This window comes from Vigna unguiculata, chromosome 3 (genome assembly GCF_004118075.2).
Source record: "Vigna unguiculata cultivar IT97K-499-35 chromosome 3, ASM411807v1, whole genome shotgun sequence".
In the NCBI taxonomy this organism is placed as follows: Eukaryota; Viridiplantae; Streptophyta; class Magnoliopsida; order Fabales; family Fabaceae; genus Vigna; species Vigna unguiculata.
In genome coordinates this window covers 4,134,702-4,150,714 of record NC_040281.1, presented here as the reverse complement: position 1 = coordinate 4,150,714, position 16,013 = coordinate 4,134,702, and the positions used below count along the sequence as shown (strand labels likewise).

At 32.3% G+C, this 16,013-nt stretch overlaps 3 protein-coding genes across 3 annotated transcripts; 1 reads left to right on the top strand and 2 right to left on the bottom strand.

Annotated features, from left to right (window-relative positions):
* Positions 1–415: 415 nt before the first annotated feature.
* Positions 416–2,725, bottom strand: LOC114177151 (acyl carrier protein 1, chloroplastic-like). Its single transcript, XM_028062407.1, has 4 exons — positions 2,482–2,725; positions 2,164–2,259; positions 1,951–2,079; positions 416–834 (listed from the first exon to the last, which is right to left on the bottom strand). Exons 1-4 carry the CDS (start codon positions 2,548–2,550, stop codon positions 679–681), a joined length of 450 nt encoding a protein of 149 aa, XP_027918208.1. The 5' UTR covers positions 2,551–2,725; the 3' UTR covers positions 416–678.
* A 2,428-nt stretch (positions 2,726–5,153) lies between these two features.
* Positions 5,154–7,313, top strand: LOC114179904 (mitochondrial phosphate carrier protein 3, mitochondrial-like). The gene is made up of 6 exons (XM_028066400.1): positions 5,154–5,565; positions 5,905–6,266; positions 6,351–6,394; positions 6,539–6,753; positions 6,851–6,975; positions 7,075–7,313. Exons 1-6 carry the CDS (start codon positions 5,272–5,274, stop codon positions 7,112–7,114), a joined length of 1,080 nt encoding a protein of 359 aa, XP_027922201.1. The 5' UTR covers positions 5,154–5,271; the 3' UTR covers positions 7,115–7,313.
* Positions 7,314–8,657: 1,344 nt separating this feature from the next.
* Positions 8,658–14,478, bottom strand: LOC114178797. The gene is made up of 14 exons (XM_028064896.1): positions 14,289–14,478; positions 14,095–14,188; positions 13,880–13,993; positions 13,177–13,274; positions 12,822–12,905; positions 12,546–12,679; positions 12,328–12,400; positions 12,191–12,236; positions 11,985–12,094; positions 11,793–11,900; positions 11,657–11,716; positions 11,041–11,102; positions 9,782–10,094; positions 8,658–9,309 (listed from the first exon to the last, which is right to left on the bottom strand). Exons 1-14 carry the CDS (start codon positions 14,364–14,366, stop codon positions 9,097–9,099), a joined length of 1,587 nt encoding a protein of 528 aa, XP_027920697.1. The 5' UTR covers positions 14,367–14,478; the 3' UTR covers positions 8,658–9,096.
* Positions 14,479–16,013: the final 1,535 nt, after the last annotated feature.

Below are 16,013 nucleotides of genomic sequence, written 5' to 3'. Positions count from 1 at the left end.
ACATCATCGTATTAGTCACACAAAAACACAATAAATATATATATATATATATATATATATATATATATATATATATATATATATATATATATATATATATATATATTGACTAAAATGAATTAAAAAGTCTAAACATAAGGATCACGGTACTAATTAAACAATTAAACCTAAATATGTTACATGAATATTGATCGAAACTATAGAAATGTGATGGTTGAATATCACCCCATAATTTCTCTACAAACAATACCACACAGTACTGTTTGTTGAACTATTAGTAAATCTATAATAATGAAATATTTCAAGGTTTTGTCTCTAAGCTAATGGTTCAATGAGTACAATTTTGGTTGAATAATTATAATTACATTACTTTACTTTTAATGTAATATTCTGAATAATAATATTCAGAAAAAGATAACACAATAATTATAATTTCATAACAAAGAATGTTGTTGACACAAGAATTTAAGTTAGAGCATGCTGCTGTTTAATTTCCAATTTGAAAGAAAAGCAGAAAGAAAATTAAGCACTTGAATATGAGAAAAAGGTAACATCACCTAACATCTTTACCTACAAAACCAAATGAGACGCTTATGCTTTGAAACAAAAATAAAAGGCTTTGGGGCAAACCAATTATGAAGTTGAAGAAAATCACAATGGAAAAATAAAGAAATGATATTAAGCTGCTTCAGTTGCTTTGTTCTGGTCCACTTTTTTCTCTTGAACCAGTTTCTCTATTAAATCAGCTGCTTCTTGAACTGTTGAGATGTTCTGAGACCCATCTTCCTCAACATTGATGTTAAACTCTTCCTCCAAAGTCATCACTATTTCCACCTACCACAACATTACAACAACAACAATTATTCATTCTACCGACTTATAATACAAATTCAACTCTTTCACTCACACATCACAACACAACAAATTTCCCAACAAGATGGAAGGTGTTTTTTTTTTCATCTAATATATTAGAAGTGAGTTTTAAACCTAACTCAATCCCACAAAACTAGCTATTAAAGCGAGGATTACACTCACTTATATATTGTGAATTGGACTTATCTCTAGTCGATATGGGACTTCCAACACACTCTCTCACGCAGAGATATATTCATCTCGCGTGGGACTAGAAATTAGTGGATGGTCGGTTAATGGTCCGATAGCGGATGAAACAAAATATCCAAAAAATCTCGTTAGGATAGACTCTAACCTAACTCTGATATATGTATAAGCCATGAAAAAGAAAAAAAACTTAGAGAACTTTCTTACTTCTCATATTGATTTATCAGAGACTTGTTGAATATATAAAATACAATATCTCATGATATAAAAGAAAAAGTAAAATATAAAATATCATCATAATACATAATATTTATAATAATAGAAGAGAATAAAATATATTATATATCTGTGAATAAAATTAAGGGTTAAATATGTTTTTGATCCATTAACTTTCAGTGAATTTTGGAATTAGTACATTTTGAAATTTTGGACCAATTTAGTCCTTCATCTTTCGAAATACATGGATTTAATATTTTTAATCAAATTTTGTTAGGTTTATTTAATGTTTTGTATGCATTTTAGGATTGTATTTGAGTTGTTTATATTATTTGACATATTTTTGCTTTAATGTTAAGTCAAATACTATTATAAAACGCGTTTGAAATGTCAAATAAACTTAACAAAATTTGATTAAAATGACTAAATCCACGTATTTCAAAAGATGAATTACTAAATTGGTCCAAAATTTCGAAATGAACTTATTCAAAAATTCACCAAAAAGTTAAGGGACAAAACCATATTTAACCCTACAATTAAAAACAAAAGATAGGTAATATATCTTAGCAACGGCATATAGCCACACAGTTTTGTTTTTCATGCTAAATATTATAAGTAAAGCCTCTGAATCAAATGTAGCAGAAAACAATGTTTTATGAAAGTTTTGTGTCTTACCGTGTCAAGGGAATCAGCACCAAGATCTGAAAATTTGGTGTCTGGGGTAAGCTCGGATTCTTTGGGGAGAGCAAGTTGTTTCCTCACAATATCACACACCTTCTGTAATGTTTCTGGTTGTGCCTGCACCTGCCCAATTAACAAAACTCAACCTTTAACTTCTGTCATTGCAAATTTTGAGGGAAAGAGTACTCAGAAGGGACCAAAACTCACTGCACAAATGCGAAAACGGGAGGATCTCAAAGAAGGGAAGCTTCTCCTGTTCCATCCCACACAAACTGCACCAAAAGGTGAAGTTTTGTAGCACCCCTGCATGTTAATTTCCAGTACCCAAATGAAATCATGTTCCTTTATACACATTTCAAACTTTCACTTGCATTGATATTCAGAAATTTGAATTGGGTTTTTCAAGGTACTTTATACTAGAATAATTGAATGAAATATGAAAGAAGTGAGTTGAAAAGAGTGAGAGAGAAATATGATGTTATAAGTTTTGTTGTTAGCAGTTGTAAGAAATTGAAGTTTTGGAACCTGTGAGATGGCTGTAGAGAAGTTGAGAGAGGGTTGGAAGGTGAGAGAAGTGGCTGAAAGAGATGCCATTGCCTTTGTGATTGAAGGTAAGGTTTTGGGTGCAGAGAGAGGGAAATGATAAGAGATAGGGTTTGGGTTTATGAAGTGAGAGTGTTGAATATTTGAGGCAACTTGTGTGTAGTTTGTGCTTAGTTGGAAAGTAAAGCATGTGTTTTGGTGTATAGTGGATGAAATCAGAGAGGGGAATGAAGGAGTGGTTGAGGTTGCTCTTTCAATGAAGATTCTATCCATAACTGAGGTGGCAGTTATCAGTTACTTTATACTGTGTGAATCATCATCTTACTAATTTAGCAGCAAAATGGAAAGAAGTAACATACTGGAGTCAATTTCCATGCTACATGTCTTATGTCTTATAAGAGAACAAGTTATTTCATTTCATACAAAAAATAATTATGAATAAATTTATACAATACATCGTGTTTATCTGGCACATTTTTACTTCATATAAAAATTTAAACTTATACATAAATGTTGCTCTGTATCAAAATAAAATAACTCATCTTAGTTAAAAAAACTATACCCATAATATTTTTTAATTTTATAATTTTAGTATGCAATAATCTCCCTCTTAATAATTGTCCATTGAAATCGAACTTGTCACCTTGATTTTGATACTAATTGATGGATCAAGTGTTCATTATTAAACCAAAAACTATAACTATTAGTAAAAGACGATTTTTTTTTTAAGTATAATGGTCCAAGCACCACGATTTGATTGTGATTTGACCCACTTGAGTTCCATCATGGAACAATTGATACTACCTGCAACATTTTTTCCTTAACAATTGTCACTTGAAAGACCTCATAGTGGTATCAATGTCAATAGTTCATCCTGGGACGGTTTAGAAGAGTACGGTACAAAGTGGGTGAAGGACCCTAATATTTAAGGATTCCTTGCATCAAAAGTCTTTTATTTCAGGAAAGCGTGTCTAATTGTAGAATGCAGTACAAATAATAGTCGCACTAGATACTTGTTTGAGAGGGAGGTGTCTCATTGCCTTAAGGTTTTGGGTTAGAATTAGTGTCTTGGTCTCTTATATGGGTTTGGTCACGACTTATTGGTACCAAATCTTTCGGTGTCTCCTTTATGAAAAACCTATCTGTGGTACTAGAGTTGATAGTTAATGATCGACTCAAACAAATGCAGTATGATCCCTGTATCGAAAATCTTACTGGTAAGAATTTCAGATAAACGTGTCCCATTAAGAAGAACAACAGTACATAAACGAGATACTCATGATTGTACTAATGTGGAAGGGTCTAAGTCCCACATATGGTAGAAATAAGAAAGTGGAGCTTCATATAAGAATGAAGACTCGTAATTTTATTGTCTTAAGGTTTTGGATTAAAAGATGTGTCAATCCCTTACTTAACTTATATCTCATTAATATTGTATCTCCTTAGTGAACCAAACTTAACAAAAATTGATTATATATATATATATATATATATATATATATATATATATATATATATATATATAATCTTTCGATGATGATAACGCATGTGTGAAACATAACCTATCGATGTTCATATTTTGAAACCAAATATATTACCTTATGTCTAGGAAGAGAAGGAGCTAACAAAATATAATTAAGTTTATAAGACAAACTTACTTGATGAAACGTGTACATCAATGGCAAAGTATAATTTATTTTAGGGTTAAATATGTTTTTGGTCCCTTAACTTTTAGTAAATTTTGGAATTAGTCCATTTTGAAACTTTGGACCAATTTAGTCCTTGATTTTTCGAAATACGTGGATTTAGTCCTTTTAATCAAATTTTGGTAGGTTTATTGGATGTTTTGTACGCATTTCAGAATTGTATTTGAGTTGTTTATACTGTTTGACACATTTTTGCTTTAATGTTAAGTCAAATACTATTATGAAACACGCTTGAAATGTCAAATAAACTTAACAAAATTTGATTAAAAGGACTAAATTCACGCATTTCAAAAGATGGAGGACTAAATTGGTCCAAAGTTTCAAAATGGACTAATTCTAAAATTCACTGAAAGTTAAGGGACCAAAAACATATTTAACCCTTTATTTTATTTATTTATTAATAAAATAAGTAGATAATTTAATAAAAAATCCTCAATGGAAATAAATAGTTTATAATATAAGTGTGGTTGAGTTAAAATTACATAGTGTTTTTTTGCTGACCTTCCACATTTGAAATAATTTTAAGTAGAATTAAATAAAGTTAATAAGGAGATAAAACTCTCGCTAACACTTTGTTTAAGTATAAAAACATAGATGTGAGTGGTTGATACAAAAGAAATATAAGCAAGGGAACTATTATTTTGTAATACAATAAATTTTTATACATACTTTATATCTATCATTTTTTTCCTTTTGTACATATATAAAAGTTATTTTTTTTAATGACTAAAATATGTGTTACGTAAAAAAAAAAAACATTTTTTATATAATAATCGTGAAGAATGAAAGTGGTGCATGAAAAATGGAAAGGTTACAGAGTCAAAAGCTAACAGAAATAGCCTCTGTATAAGAAGACTGCGAAAATAAGGGACATGAAAGCATCACACTCACATGATTTACGTTTTTTCTACTTCATTTTCACCCTTCACACACCCTTTCTAACCACAAACCCTCCCACTCTGTCGCCCATCTCAGGCAACAACATTCTATTTTCCCATTTCTGTTTACAATCGACATAAACATAGTCACACAAAAACACAAAAAAAAACTCTCTTGTCAGGTCTCAATGGCTCCCTCAGACCAATCTCGCCACTCTCTTGTTCCTGGATTCTTATACTCATCAAAAACACTGTCCCATTTGAGTAATAACACCAATCATGGGTTACCATTGCTACCATCATCATCATCATCGTTGCCAGCGCAAAATGGGGCCAAGAATCCTGTGATCCTTTCACCAAAAGAGAAAATCCGCATGTTTTCTCCTGCTTACTATGGAGCATGCAGTGCCGGCGGGGTCTTCAGTTGTGGACTCACCCACATGGCTGTCACTCCTCTCGATCTTGTCAAGTGCAACATGCAGGTTATTTTCTTTCCTTTTTCGGATCTCTCTTTCATTCCAACGGTATTTCAAAAGATGTCATCACAGGGATGAAAACAAAAATGTTGGTCCAAATGATAAGAAGCTTGTATTTTCTTAAACACTGTCAAGAGAAATTTCTTGTAAATAACATCTCCGAAACCTTGGTCTTTAACCAAGTTAAGACTTTGTGATCCATTTAGCAATTTTCATTTGTTGTTGCAATGTCGCGTATATGAGTCTTTCTACGTTCTGCAATATGTTGCTTAGATTTTGTGCTTTCAAAGTAATGCAGAAAGAAAAAGTTGTATTGTAGACATTAATGTTTGACGCTATTTTCAGATTGATCCCGTAAAGTACAAGAACATCACATCAGGATTTGGAGTGTTACTGAAGGAGCAGGGTGCTAAAGGTTTCTTCAGGGGATGGGTGCCTACTCTGCTGGGGTACAGTGCTCAAGGAGCATGCAAGTTTGGGTTTTATGAGTTCTTCAAGAAGTATTACTCAGACCTTGCAGGAGCCGAGAATGCAGTGAAGTACAAAACGATCATATATCTAGCTGGTTCTGCTTCAGCTGAAGTTATTGCTGATATTGCCCTTTGCCCTATGGAGGCTGTCAAAGTTCGTGTACAAACTCAGCCTGGCTTTGCTCGAGGTTTGTCTGATGGGTTGCCCAAGTTTATCAAGGCTGAGGGTTTTTCTGGGTATGCGTTTTCCTCTTTAACTATTCTGTATCAGTAGTTTTAGGTTTTGGAATTCAAATTTGATGAGTTTCACTTCATATCCAGGTTGTATAAAGGTATAGTTCCTCTTTGGGGCCGTCAAATTCCATGTAAGTTTTAACAATTCCATATTTGTGTTACCAGTTGATTAGTCTATGACAATTTTCATGTATCTAAACACACATTAAACTTGTGTGGGACGCAAAAGTTTGAAGCTTGCATGCATTTATTTGATTTCATGGTGATGGTGTCAGACACGATGATGAAATTTGCTTCCTTTGAGACGGTTGTGGAGATGATTTACAAAAACGTGATCCCAATCCCGAAGGAGAAGTGCAGCAAAAATAAGCAGCTTGGAGTGAGTTTTGCAGCTGGGTACATAGCAGGTGTGCTGTGTGCAGTTGTCTCACATCCTGCCGACAACCTCGTTTCTTTTCTCAACAATGCCAAGGGAGCCACGATTGGTGATGTGAGTCCTTAAATAACACACCACATTCACATAACACATTCTGTGATGTAATGTAATGTAATGTTTCATTGTCTTTAAACTGTTGCTGGATTTTCAGGCTGTGAAGAAGATTGGGGTGGTTGGTCTTTTCACTCGTGGCCTTCCTCTTCGTATAGTTATGATCGGAACACTAACCGGAGCACAGTGGGGACTCTATGATTCGTTTAAAGTATTCGTAGGACTGTAAGTAGCTATTATCGTACTATGTCCTTAGTTTCTATCACATCATATCTTTCTCCGAAAATGTCAAATGATATTTTTTGTTGTTTCCTTTTCTTCCAGGCCTACTACTGGAGGAAGTGCTCCTGCACCGGTTAAGTAGAAATCACAGATACTAGGGAAATGCGAAAGGGGATTTTTTTTGTCAAAAATAATCTATGTTCAGATTTTGTTCTTCGTTTATTTTTCTTCAAATTGTATTTGATTCTTAGCTCGGTTGTGAAAAGGAGAGAGAGAATCTTGTTTCCACGGGCATGAGAATTGTGTTTTATGGAATGTAGCAACTATTTTTCCTAATTTAAACTTCGGATCATTCTGCTCCAATACAAAAGCTCTACTCAAATATCTCAACGAATGAAGGAAGGTTTTATGAAAAGAAGAAAAAAGGAAACTTGTCTTGATCATAGAATATTTTCACTCCACAGCATCTAAAACTTGTTATAAATATGAAAGCTAGTTTCCATAAAAGGATTTGAAAAAACAATTACAATAAAGATAAATGGATGGTAGCAAAAGAAAGAGGCGACGTGTCTTGAACATCTACCCGTAAACTACATCATGGATCATCTTTATTTCTTCTTTGATCCAAAATAAATAAATAAATAAAAGCATCAGCACATCCGGTTTATTTAAGAAAAGAAAGAGGAGCCAACATGTTTTTACTATTGCTGTAAATTGCTGATAACAAAGCATCTTCTGTGATGGAAAGACTCTTCTTTGAAAATTCTGGAAAATGCAGGGAATGCAGAGCTTCTGTGCCTTTACGCTTGAATTCAATGCTCTTTTAAAAGTTTTTTTATATTTATTTTAATTAAATCACTTTCATTTTAAATATTTATTTATTTATTTTAAATAAACAAAATATTAAAAAATTTACGTAATTTTCTCAGTTAAATTATTATTTTTCATTTAATTTTAAAAATTAAATCATATTTCTGTTATCACATTTTTTAATTTAAATTTAAATATAATTTGTTATATAATTATATAATTGTTGTTATATTGTATTTTTTTATTTGAATCATTTTTTTTTAAATTAAAAACATCAAATATAACTTTCATAATATATTTTTTAAATAATAAATTATACTTTTATTAGTAACAAATAATATAAAAAGATAAGCTAATTTTTATTCAAAAGTTTAAATCCCAAAGATGATATATTACGATTTATAGAATTATATAATTGTTGTTATATTGTATTTTTTTATTTGAATCATATATTTTTATTTTATTTGTTTTTAAATTAAAAATATCACATATAACTTTCATAATATGAGAGTTATATATTACGATTTATACAAGTTTTTTTGTTATAAATGTTTCCCTTAATTTTTTTTAATTTATGAATATAATATATATATATATATATATATATATATATATATATATATATATATATATATAGCCATAAGCATATCCTAAAATTTTACAATTTAACCGCATATGACCGTTTAGCCGTATTCTTGTATCCGTATTGCTTCGTAGAATAATAGTAATAATAATATATAGACAGATTGATATACAGTGAATGATATATTGTATAAAGAAAAGTTTACACCTAATAGTTCAAGAATTCTCATTTCAATCCATTATGCCTGAAGCTTCAAAAATCAATCAGAAAAAAAATAAAAATAGAAAAGAAGTCAACCTCAATTATCTTGGTATTGGCTTGCATTGTTGAGCCAAAAAAGGGATGCCCGCAATTTTGTTTTTCAGGACAAGACACGTATGACAACTTAATGAATAAATTCAATGTTACTGAACTTTTGGCAATCTAAAATTGTCATATATACACACACCTCACAAGACAACTAAATGTAAGATTGATATCTGTAAAACTAAAAAATAATGAGACACTCGGGAACAAAAAGAAAAGGGCGAAAATCTTTTTGCGGGTGGAAACTGTTTGTCCCTCTTGTATCCGCTGACTTCCTCTTGACAAAGTCATGATAATTCCTGCAACTACCCTGTGAAATGCACCTTCACCGCACATTATTCCAACTTTCAACGATTATTACTTGAGCATCAAATTTCTCAAACTTCAAATAAAACTTCAAACTAGCCTCATCAAAATCCAGAGCCTTATTTGGACTGATTTCGGTCTAAGTGCAGTGGATATACTGTATCAAATACAATCCTTGCAAACACATGCCTTACTTCTGGCAAGTCTCCACGAGCTAAGTAATCATAATCTATTTCTCTACCTTGCTTTGACGAATAATTCTCGTCAGCACTTACTCTCACACAGTCAAAAAAGTTTAGAGCTTTTAGGTGCATTGCTAATGGGATAAGCACCTGTCAAATTGTGAACGATTAACAGTATAATCTAAAGATGATAGCCAGGACCAATTAGCCAAATATAAATAGAGAAAGCCTTAAATTGCTGACCAAAAATCTAATTAGCATCCAATATCTGGTTTATGCGTTTAATTGACTTGTCTACCAACGTCATCAAATTGCCAATCAAGGAATTACAAACAAAATAGTTTAATTTTCCAAGAATATAATTCAATTTCTTACTCGTTATTTAGCAGCGCATTGATGTCAATTGTGCTATACAAGGATTACACTTTTTATCTTTTGTTTCTTTGCATGCTTGCATTTGAGGGTGTGTGTGCGCGCTATTTTAGGGAAACAATGAGTTTCTTTTTTATGGATTATGAACTAATGGCTTCTATCCTAGTTCAGTTCATCTACTGGGTGGCATTATCCAGAAGCATGTATAAAATCTATATGAATATACACACACACACACACACATGCTCACCAGATCTGAATAAGGAGCTTGAGGATAGCCAGCCAAAGCCCCAGAGACCAAATGCCCATTTGTCATCTGCGACAATGACTCTTTAACAGAATTAGCAAGATCCAGAATCTCACCTTCGAAATCCTCTTCATCCAGACCTGAAGGATCTAACAACTCATGAAATCTGGTATCATGTGGTTTGTTTATCCTCCTTGCTATGCTTATTGCTTCAGACAAATTTCCACCATTATGGAGTGCCAGGCTAAATGCAGCAACGACCGAGCAATCTCTTGGTTTATCACTCAACGCCTTGTGTAATGCTAGGACAGAAACCCTGAAAGCACAGATTCCCTATGAGTCTTGCTTTGGGGACCTAAGTAGCAATCAGCCTATAAAGATTTCTAATCATGCTATCAGATAGTTTTTAGAACCTAATCTTACAATTGAAGAAATATGAGAAGAAAAAACCCAATACTTACAGTATATAAAGCTGAGTTCAATCAAAAGCTCTCAAAGTATCAGTTTTAAAATAAATTTTTGAAGAGCCAAAACCTCCATTTAGAAAGAAAAATTAAAAAGGTTCATCAACGAAGAGAAGAAATTTCCCAGGTATAGGTGCAAATTCATTCATCTTGTACTTAATCTAATGGCATTAAGAAATAATCTCAATATAAGAGTCCGATAATAGCTATGGTGCACCTGAGGCAAAAGATGGAATAGATGATTATGGGCATTTAACCTAATGGTCAAAGATGATCTCTTCGAACATGGTAGTGTTTGAGATATTGGGCTTGAACCTACTTGGGACATCTTTTTAGGAGGGAAAAAAACTGTGTTCCAATTGCTCTAGAACTCTCTCCAAGTTATAAGCCCCATTGACACATGCCAAAAATAATTTTGGGCAAAGATATTATAGAGGATTCATGGCAACCATAGGCACTGGAAATATTTAACAAAGCAATGGGATAGTTACATAACTTGAAAAGCTTTCATAAAACAAGAAAACTGATGCGGATTACGAGCTTAACTCTGGAAAAAGAGTCAGGAGAATAACATTCTTTCTGAGAAATTTCACCGACAATAAAAAAGGAGAAAGGACTTCTAAATTTGATATTCATGTCTTCAAGGCCACGCCCTCCTAGGACAAGATCAAAAAAGAAAATTCCTTTATAGGTACAACGCTGTCATTCCCTTGTTTTTTCAGCATTATACATTACGTTTATCACATGTGGCTAACAAAGTAAAGCAATAAACAGACCACACTGTTCCACAGATCTTACCATAAACTGCTATGACATGGACGGTTTGGTGCCAAAAGTTTATCCACATTGTAGAAGAAAGACTGCAGAAAAAATTCAAGCAGATCCAATAAAAATATGTTCAAATGCGATGCTAAGAATCTATCAACTCAAATTAATACTCAAGTAACACGTGCAACTATCCTGAGATAATCTAATAAACCACATTCATATTGAAAACAAAAATCCCAACCCTTCATTAGTTGTTCAGAACTTGAAAGTCTTTTTTCTTTTTAATAGAAGGAAATGGATGTCTTTAACGTTCATACCCTAAAAATATTTGAATAACAATGAGCGTCTGGTGATGAGAATACACAAGTTTTGATACAAATAAGCATTTTTAACGAAGTGGAAACAAGGAATTCTCCATGCTAGAGTCTAATTGTTATTTCCAAGTATCCACGAAAGCAAAGAATAAAAATTATTAGTTTCCAAACAAATATATACGTTTTAATGCACAACTTGATAAATATGATACATGTTCTAAGTTTAGCAAAGTTATATTCTGTATGTTATCCCCACTAGACTAATGCCAGTAAAAAATTTTAAATTGCCGCATGTTATAAAGTCTGAAGTTCCTAAAGAAGGACGGAGTTACCAAAAGCAAATTGGTTCTTTTGTCCCGTCTTCGAAATCCACCGCGGACAAAATAAGCAGCCTGTAATATCAAATCTGAATTAGGCTAGCATTCCATGACTGAGATTCTGAAAATAAAATAGGGAATCATTATCTGCCTGAAATGGAAGAAGTATATCTAGAAGTCCAAATCTCCATAATAGCCTCAAAGAAGCTTCACCAGATCCATAAGCCAACATATAATTGATTTCCATCAGAAGCCTGCTCTACAACAATTAACAGGGGTAACTAAGCCAGAATATTCTTACATGTTCATATAATAAAGCAGACATGAAGATCCCTTTAAATACCTTATCTAGTCTTAACACTGAAGATGAAAGATTTTTAATAGCTTGAGCCGTTTCCCTTGAAATACTAAACCCCAAGCGAGCAGCAATTCTAATTGCACGTAAAATGCGGGCTGAAGAAAATAAATCGAGTCAGATAGTCATACATGAGGTATGAGAATGAAATAGTTTTTTTTTTAACATCGTTAATCCCTCCACAAAAGACTCACCACAATCCTCCTGAAAAGAAGTAGCTGCAGGAACCACTGTTCTCACCTATTCACAGAAAATTAAGTTACATAAGTTCAAATTTCTGATTAGAAAGGGCAATATAAGAAACAACAGCTTCAAAGAGATCCATGCATACTTTAGATTTCATGATATCTTCCATTCCTCCCATGTAATCATAGACAATTCTTGCATATGGATCAAACATCAACCTGAAAGAGCAAGACATTGATTAACTAACTAGCTGTATTGTATACAAAGTGGATATGTCATGTTACAGAAAACAGATTTGTGGCCAAATGAAGAGAGAAAAAGGAATAGAATTCCATTTATATGTGGCAAGAACCAGTGCACAACCCGTTAATTGTAAAGTCACGATTCAAACAATTCCTCCACCGAAGTAAGTCCCCCTTATCACAGTTCTTAGGTGCCTCAATATCATGAGTGAAGTATACCCTCAACTTCCATGTAGCAGTATTAAAACTTGAAACCTAATTAGAAAGGACAATAAAACTATCATGAAAAGCGCAAAAGAAAAGAAAACTGCCCTTAAGGAAAAATCATAGCAATCACCTACCGAAGATAGTTCAAATAAAATGTAGAATGCTTAAAGCAAAAGCGAACTGTACCAACCTCAACAATGGTACCATCCATATGAACATGACATATTGGGAACCTTTTACCAACTATATCACACCATGGAAATGTTTTCCTCACCTACAAATTGAGTTAATGTTCAACATGCAATGTTAAAGTCTGAACACACAAATCCCAATATAGAAATGTATACTTTAAAATGACTGAAATGAGATTGTATAAATTAGCTTTTACAGAAAATGCACATGTTACAAACTCAGGATGCCAACATGAAAAACACATGTTGCCCTTCTAATTACAAATAATTTATCTCTTGGTCCACAGAGTTGTTTAGTAAACTGCCATGTACACACATCAACAATTTGAAGATGAAAGTCGAAATAAAGGTAACCTCTCTAAGGTCCGCTGAAGTTATAATATCAAAGTCTTTTGGTGTTTGCTTTAGTATAAGATCTCGAACACAGCCTCCTACAAGGTATACATCATGCCCTACAATAAGAAAAAGGGGTTACTACCAGTCATGCACTTACCTCCCCTTGCAGAGACAAACATAGAAACCATTGAATCTTATCTTAAAGGGTGCACACAGAGACACCAAGAACACAACAAAATGTAAAGATTAATATTTCCAGACCCCTATTAGTTACTTGGTAAAATGGATAGCTCCAATCGAATAGCCTGGCGCAGGCAGAAAATAACTCAAGAAAACAACGCCTACAAAAAAATGCCCTACACTTGTTAAAAGCGTAGAGCAAACAATGTCTTGCGCAGTCATAAGTAAGTGGCTTCTAATTATGTCATAGATCATGCACTGGTCAGGGAGATGTTCAGGAAGAACGAACTATAGTCCAGCTCTTTTTTCAGTTTGAATCATTCGATACAGCCATTAATTGAAAAAAGTAAGAAATCATTCACATACAAGTAAAAGGTAAGATGTTCAGAGAAAATAATGCACCCAACAAACGACTCACATACACGCGCAAATAAGCCGTTTTCCTCTTATAAGAAAAGACAAAATCAAGAAAACGCTCTTCCTCTCTTTCACACAAAACCCAGGTTGAGAAAGCTACATGAGGAGTTAGATTAGCACGAACCCTTTCTCTTCAGCACACTCAGAACCTTCATGGTTGGAACTGCTATCATGGAATTCCGAAGTCCAAGCTCTTTGGAATCCAATTTCTTCCATGCCGGGACCTTGCTATTATTTTCTTTACCAATTCAACACATGTGAGAAAGAAGATTTCAGAACCACCAGGTTCACTAAATCAATACAGGAAAATCTAATTAGGCATTTGAAACAAAGAAAAACCTAATATGAGTTGCTCGCTTGTCCCCTTGCTTCGTCCACGAGTTGAGGCCTTACATTCCTCTACCTGAAGCGCAGGGAGAGATTTTGGCACAACCTAGGAAAATAAAAAAGAACACTGAGACAGAATTGAAAAAGGGAAAGAAGATAAAGAAAAATGAGAATGGTGGGTAAGGTTTTAGAAAAAAAGGTGAAACCTTGCGAACGCATTGGAAGGGAGCAGAGCGAAGAAGGGGATTGGGTTTGCAGGCGAATTTTAATGTAGCGATGACCATGGAGAATGGGTGAACCAAGCAGGTTAAAGATTTGGTCAATTAGGGTCCAACGTTGTTGATAGGGTTTAGGGGTTTAAGGATAAGCAGTTGTTTTCATCAACCATACATACCGTAGGCGGTTACAAGGCAATAAGAAATTGGAGTTCCATTACACTGTAATATGAGGTGTAAGAAGCAACTAGGACGATGCAAAAAGCAAAAACCTATCTTCATCAATGAATTTGCCGGCCCAATTACTTGGGTTGGACCGGTTGTAAAAAATTCACACTTTTCACAATTCGGCTTTTTCTCCCTGCAACCCCATCAATACCACTTCCTTACTGATATTAAATACCGTCCTTGCTCTACCGTGTCACCTTTGCCACCATAGCTCTTATGTCCAATTACATCTTTATTCTCCATATCCGCTGCATTCTTTAAGAGAAAAAAGAAGAAAAGTTTGTTTTGAAAAAATGGAGATGTATGAGAAGAAGAGTTAAAATAATATACTCAATTATATATTTCATCATTTTTATTAATATAATATAAATAAACAATTTGATCATTAGCATCATACTTCATATTACTTCAAATTAGGTGTAGAAATTGAATTTGGATTATTTTTATCTTTGCTTTTCTTTTATCACATTTAGAAAATAAATATATTCTTTTATTTATACATATTTTAAAAAAATTATACACTAAAAAATAAACTATGAGAATCTAATTATATATTGAATGATGTAATTATTAAGAAAAAAAATTGATGATAATCAAGTCACAATAAAACTCGGATTATAAAAAAAAATGTATATTTAACTTTTTCTTTTACTTTAAAAAAATACTATAAAAAAACTCATGAAATAAAAAAATATGAAATTAATATTTTAATATCAAGTGGTAAGAGAATTTTTTTTTCTTCAAAATAAAACAAAATATGTGAGAAATGATAGTAAAAAAAATAATTGTGTTTTTTTTCTTGAAATAAAAAATAAAAGAAAAAGATGAACAAAATTTTATGTATTACTATTTATTAATATAAGTGACGTTTTTTATAAAAAAAATAAAAATTTATTTTATTTAATTTCAACAAAAATTAGGATGAGTATCATCCTAATTTTTATTATATATATATATAATTTAAAAAGTTTAAGAGCACACATCATCTCTAAACCTCAAAGACCTCAAAGACGATGGTTAGTCAATTGTAGTTTAAAATTGTTCTTGAGAGAACCTTTGAGATCCGACTAATTAAGTGGAATTCAACAATTATTGAGGAAATTATCGAACAATTCGTAAAAAAAAAATACTTACATTTTTATCTTGGACGTAGAAGAAAAAAAATCACATTGAAAGAGATAGAATTTTTTTTTTGAATAAAATAGTAAAAATATATGTTAAACTTAGATTAATCAAATTTCACCGTGAAATAATATATATTTTCTTTGAATACTCTTTTATAAGTATAAGGTATTATTTTACTACATTCTATATTGAATATAAAAATTAGAATGAGTATATACATATTCCTCTCACCCTTGTATCCATATTCATTCACTTATTTGTCCTTTTTTCAACATATGTCATTATCCTCGTAATCATTTTCATTTTAAATTATTAAAACATCTTTAAATATTTAAGTTGTTTCATAAATTTTATTATTTTTTT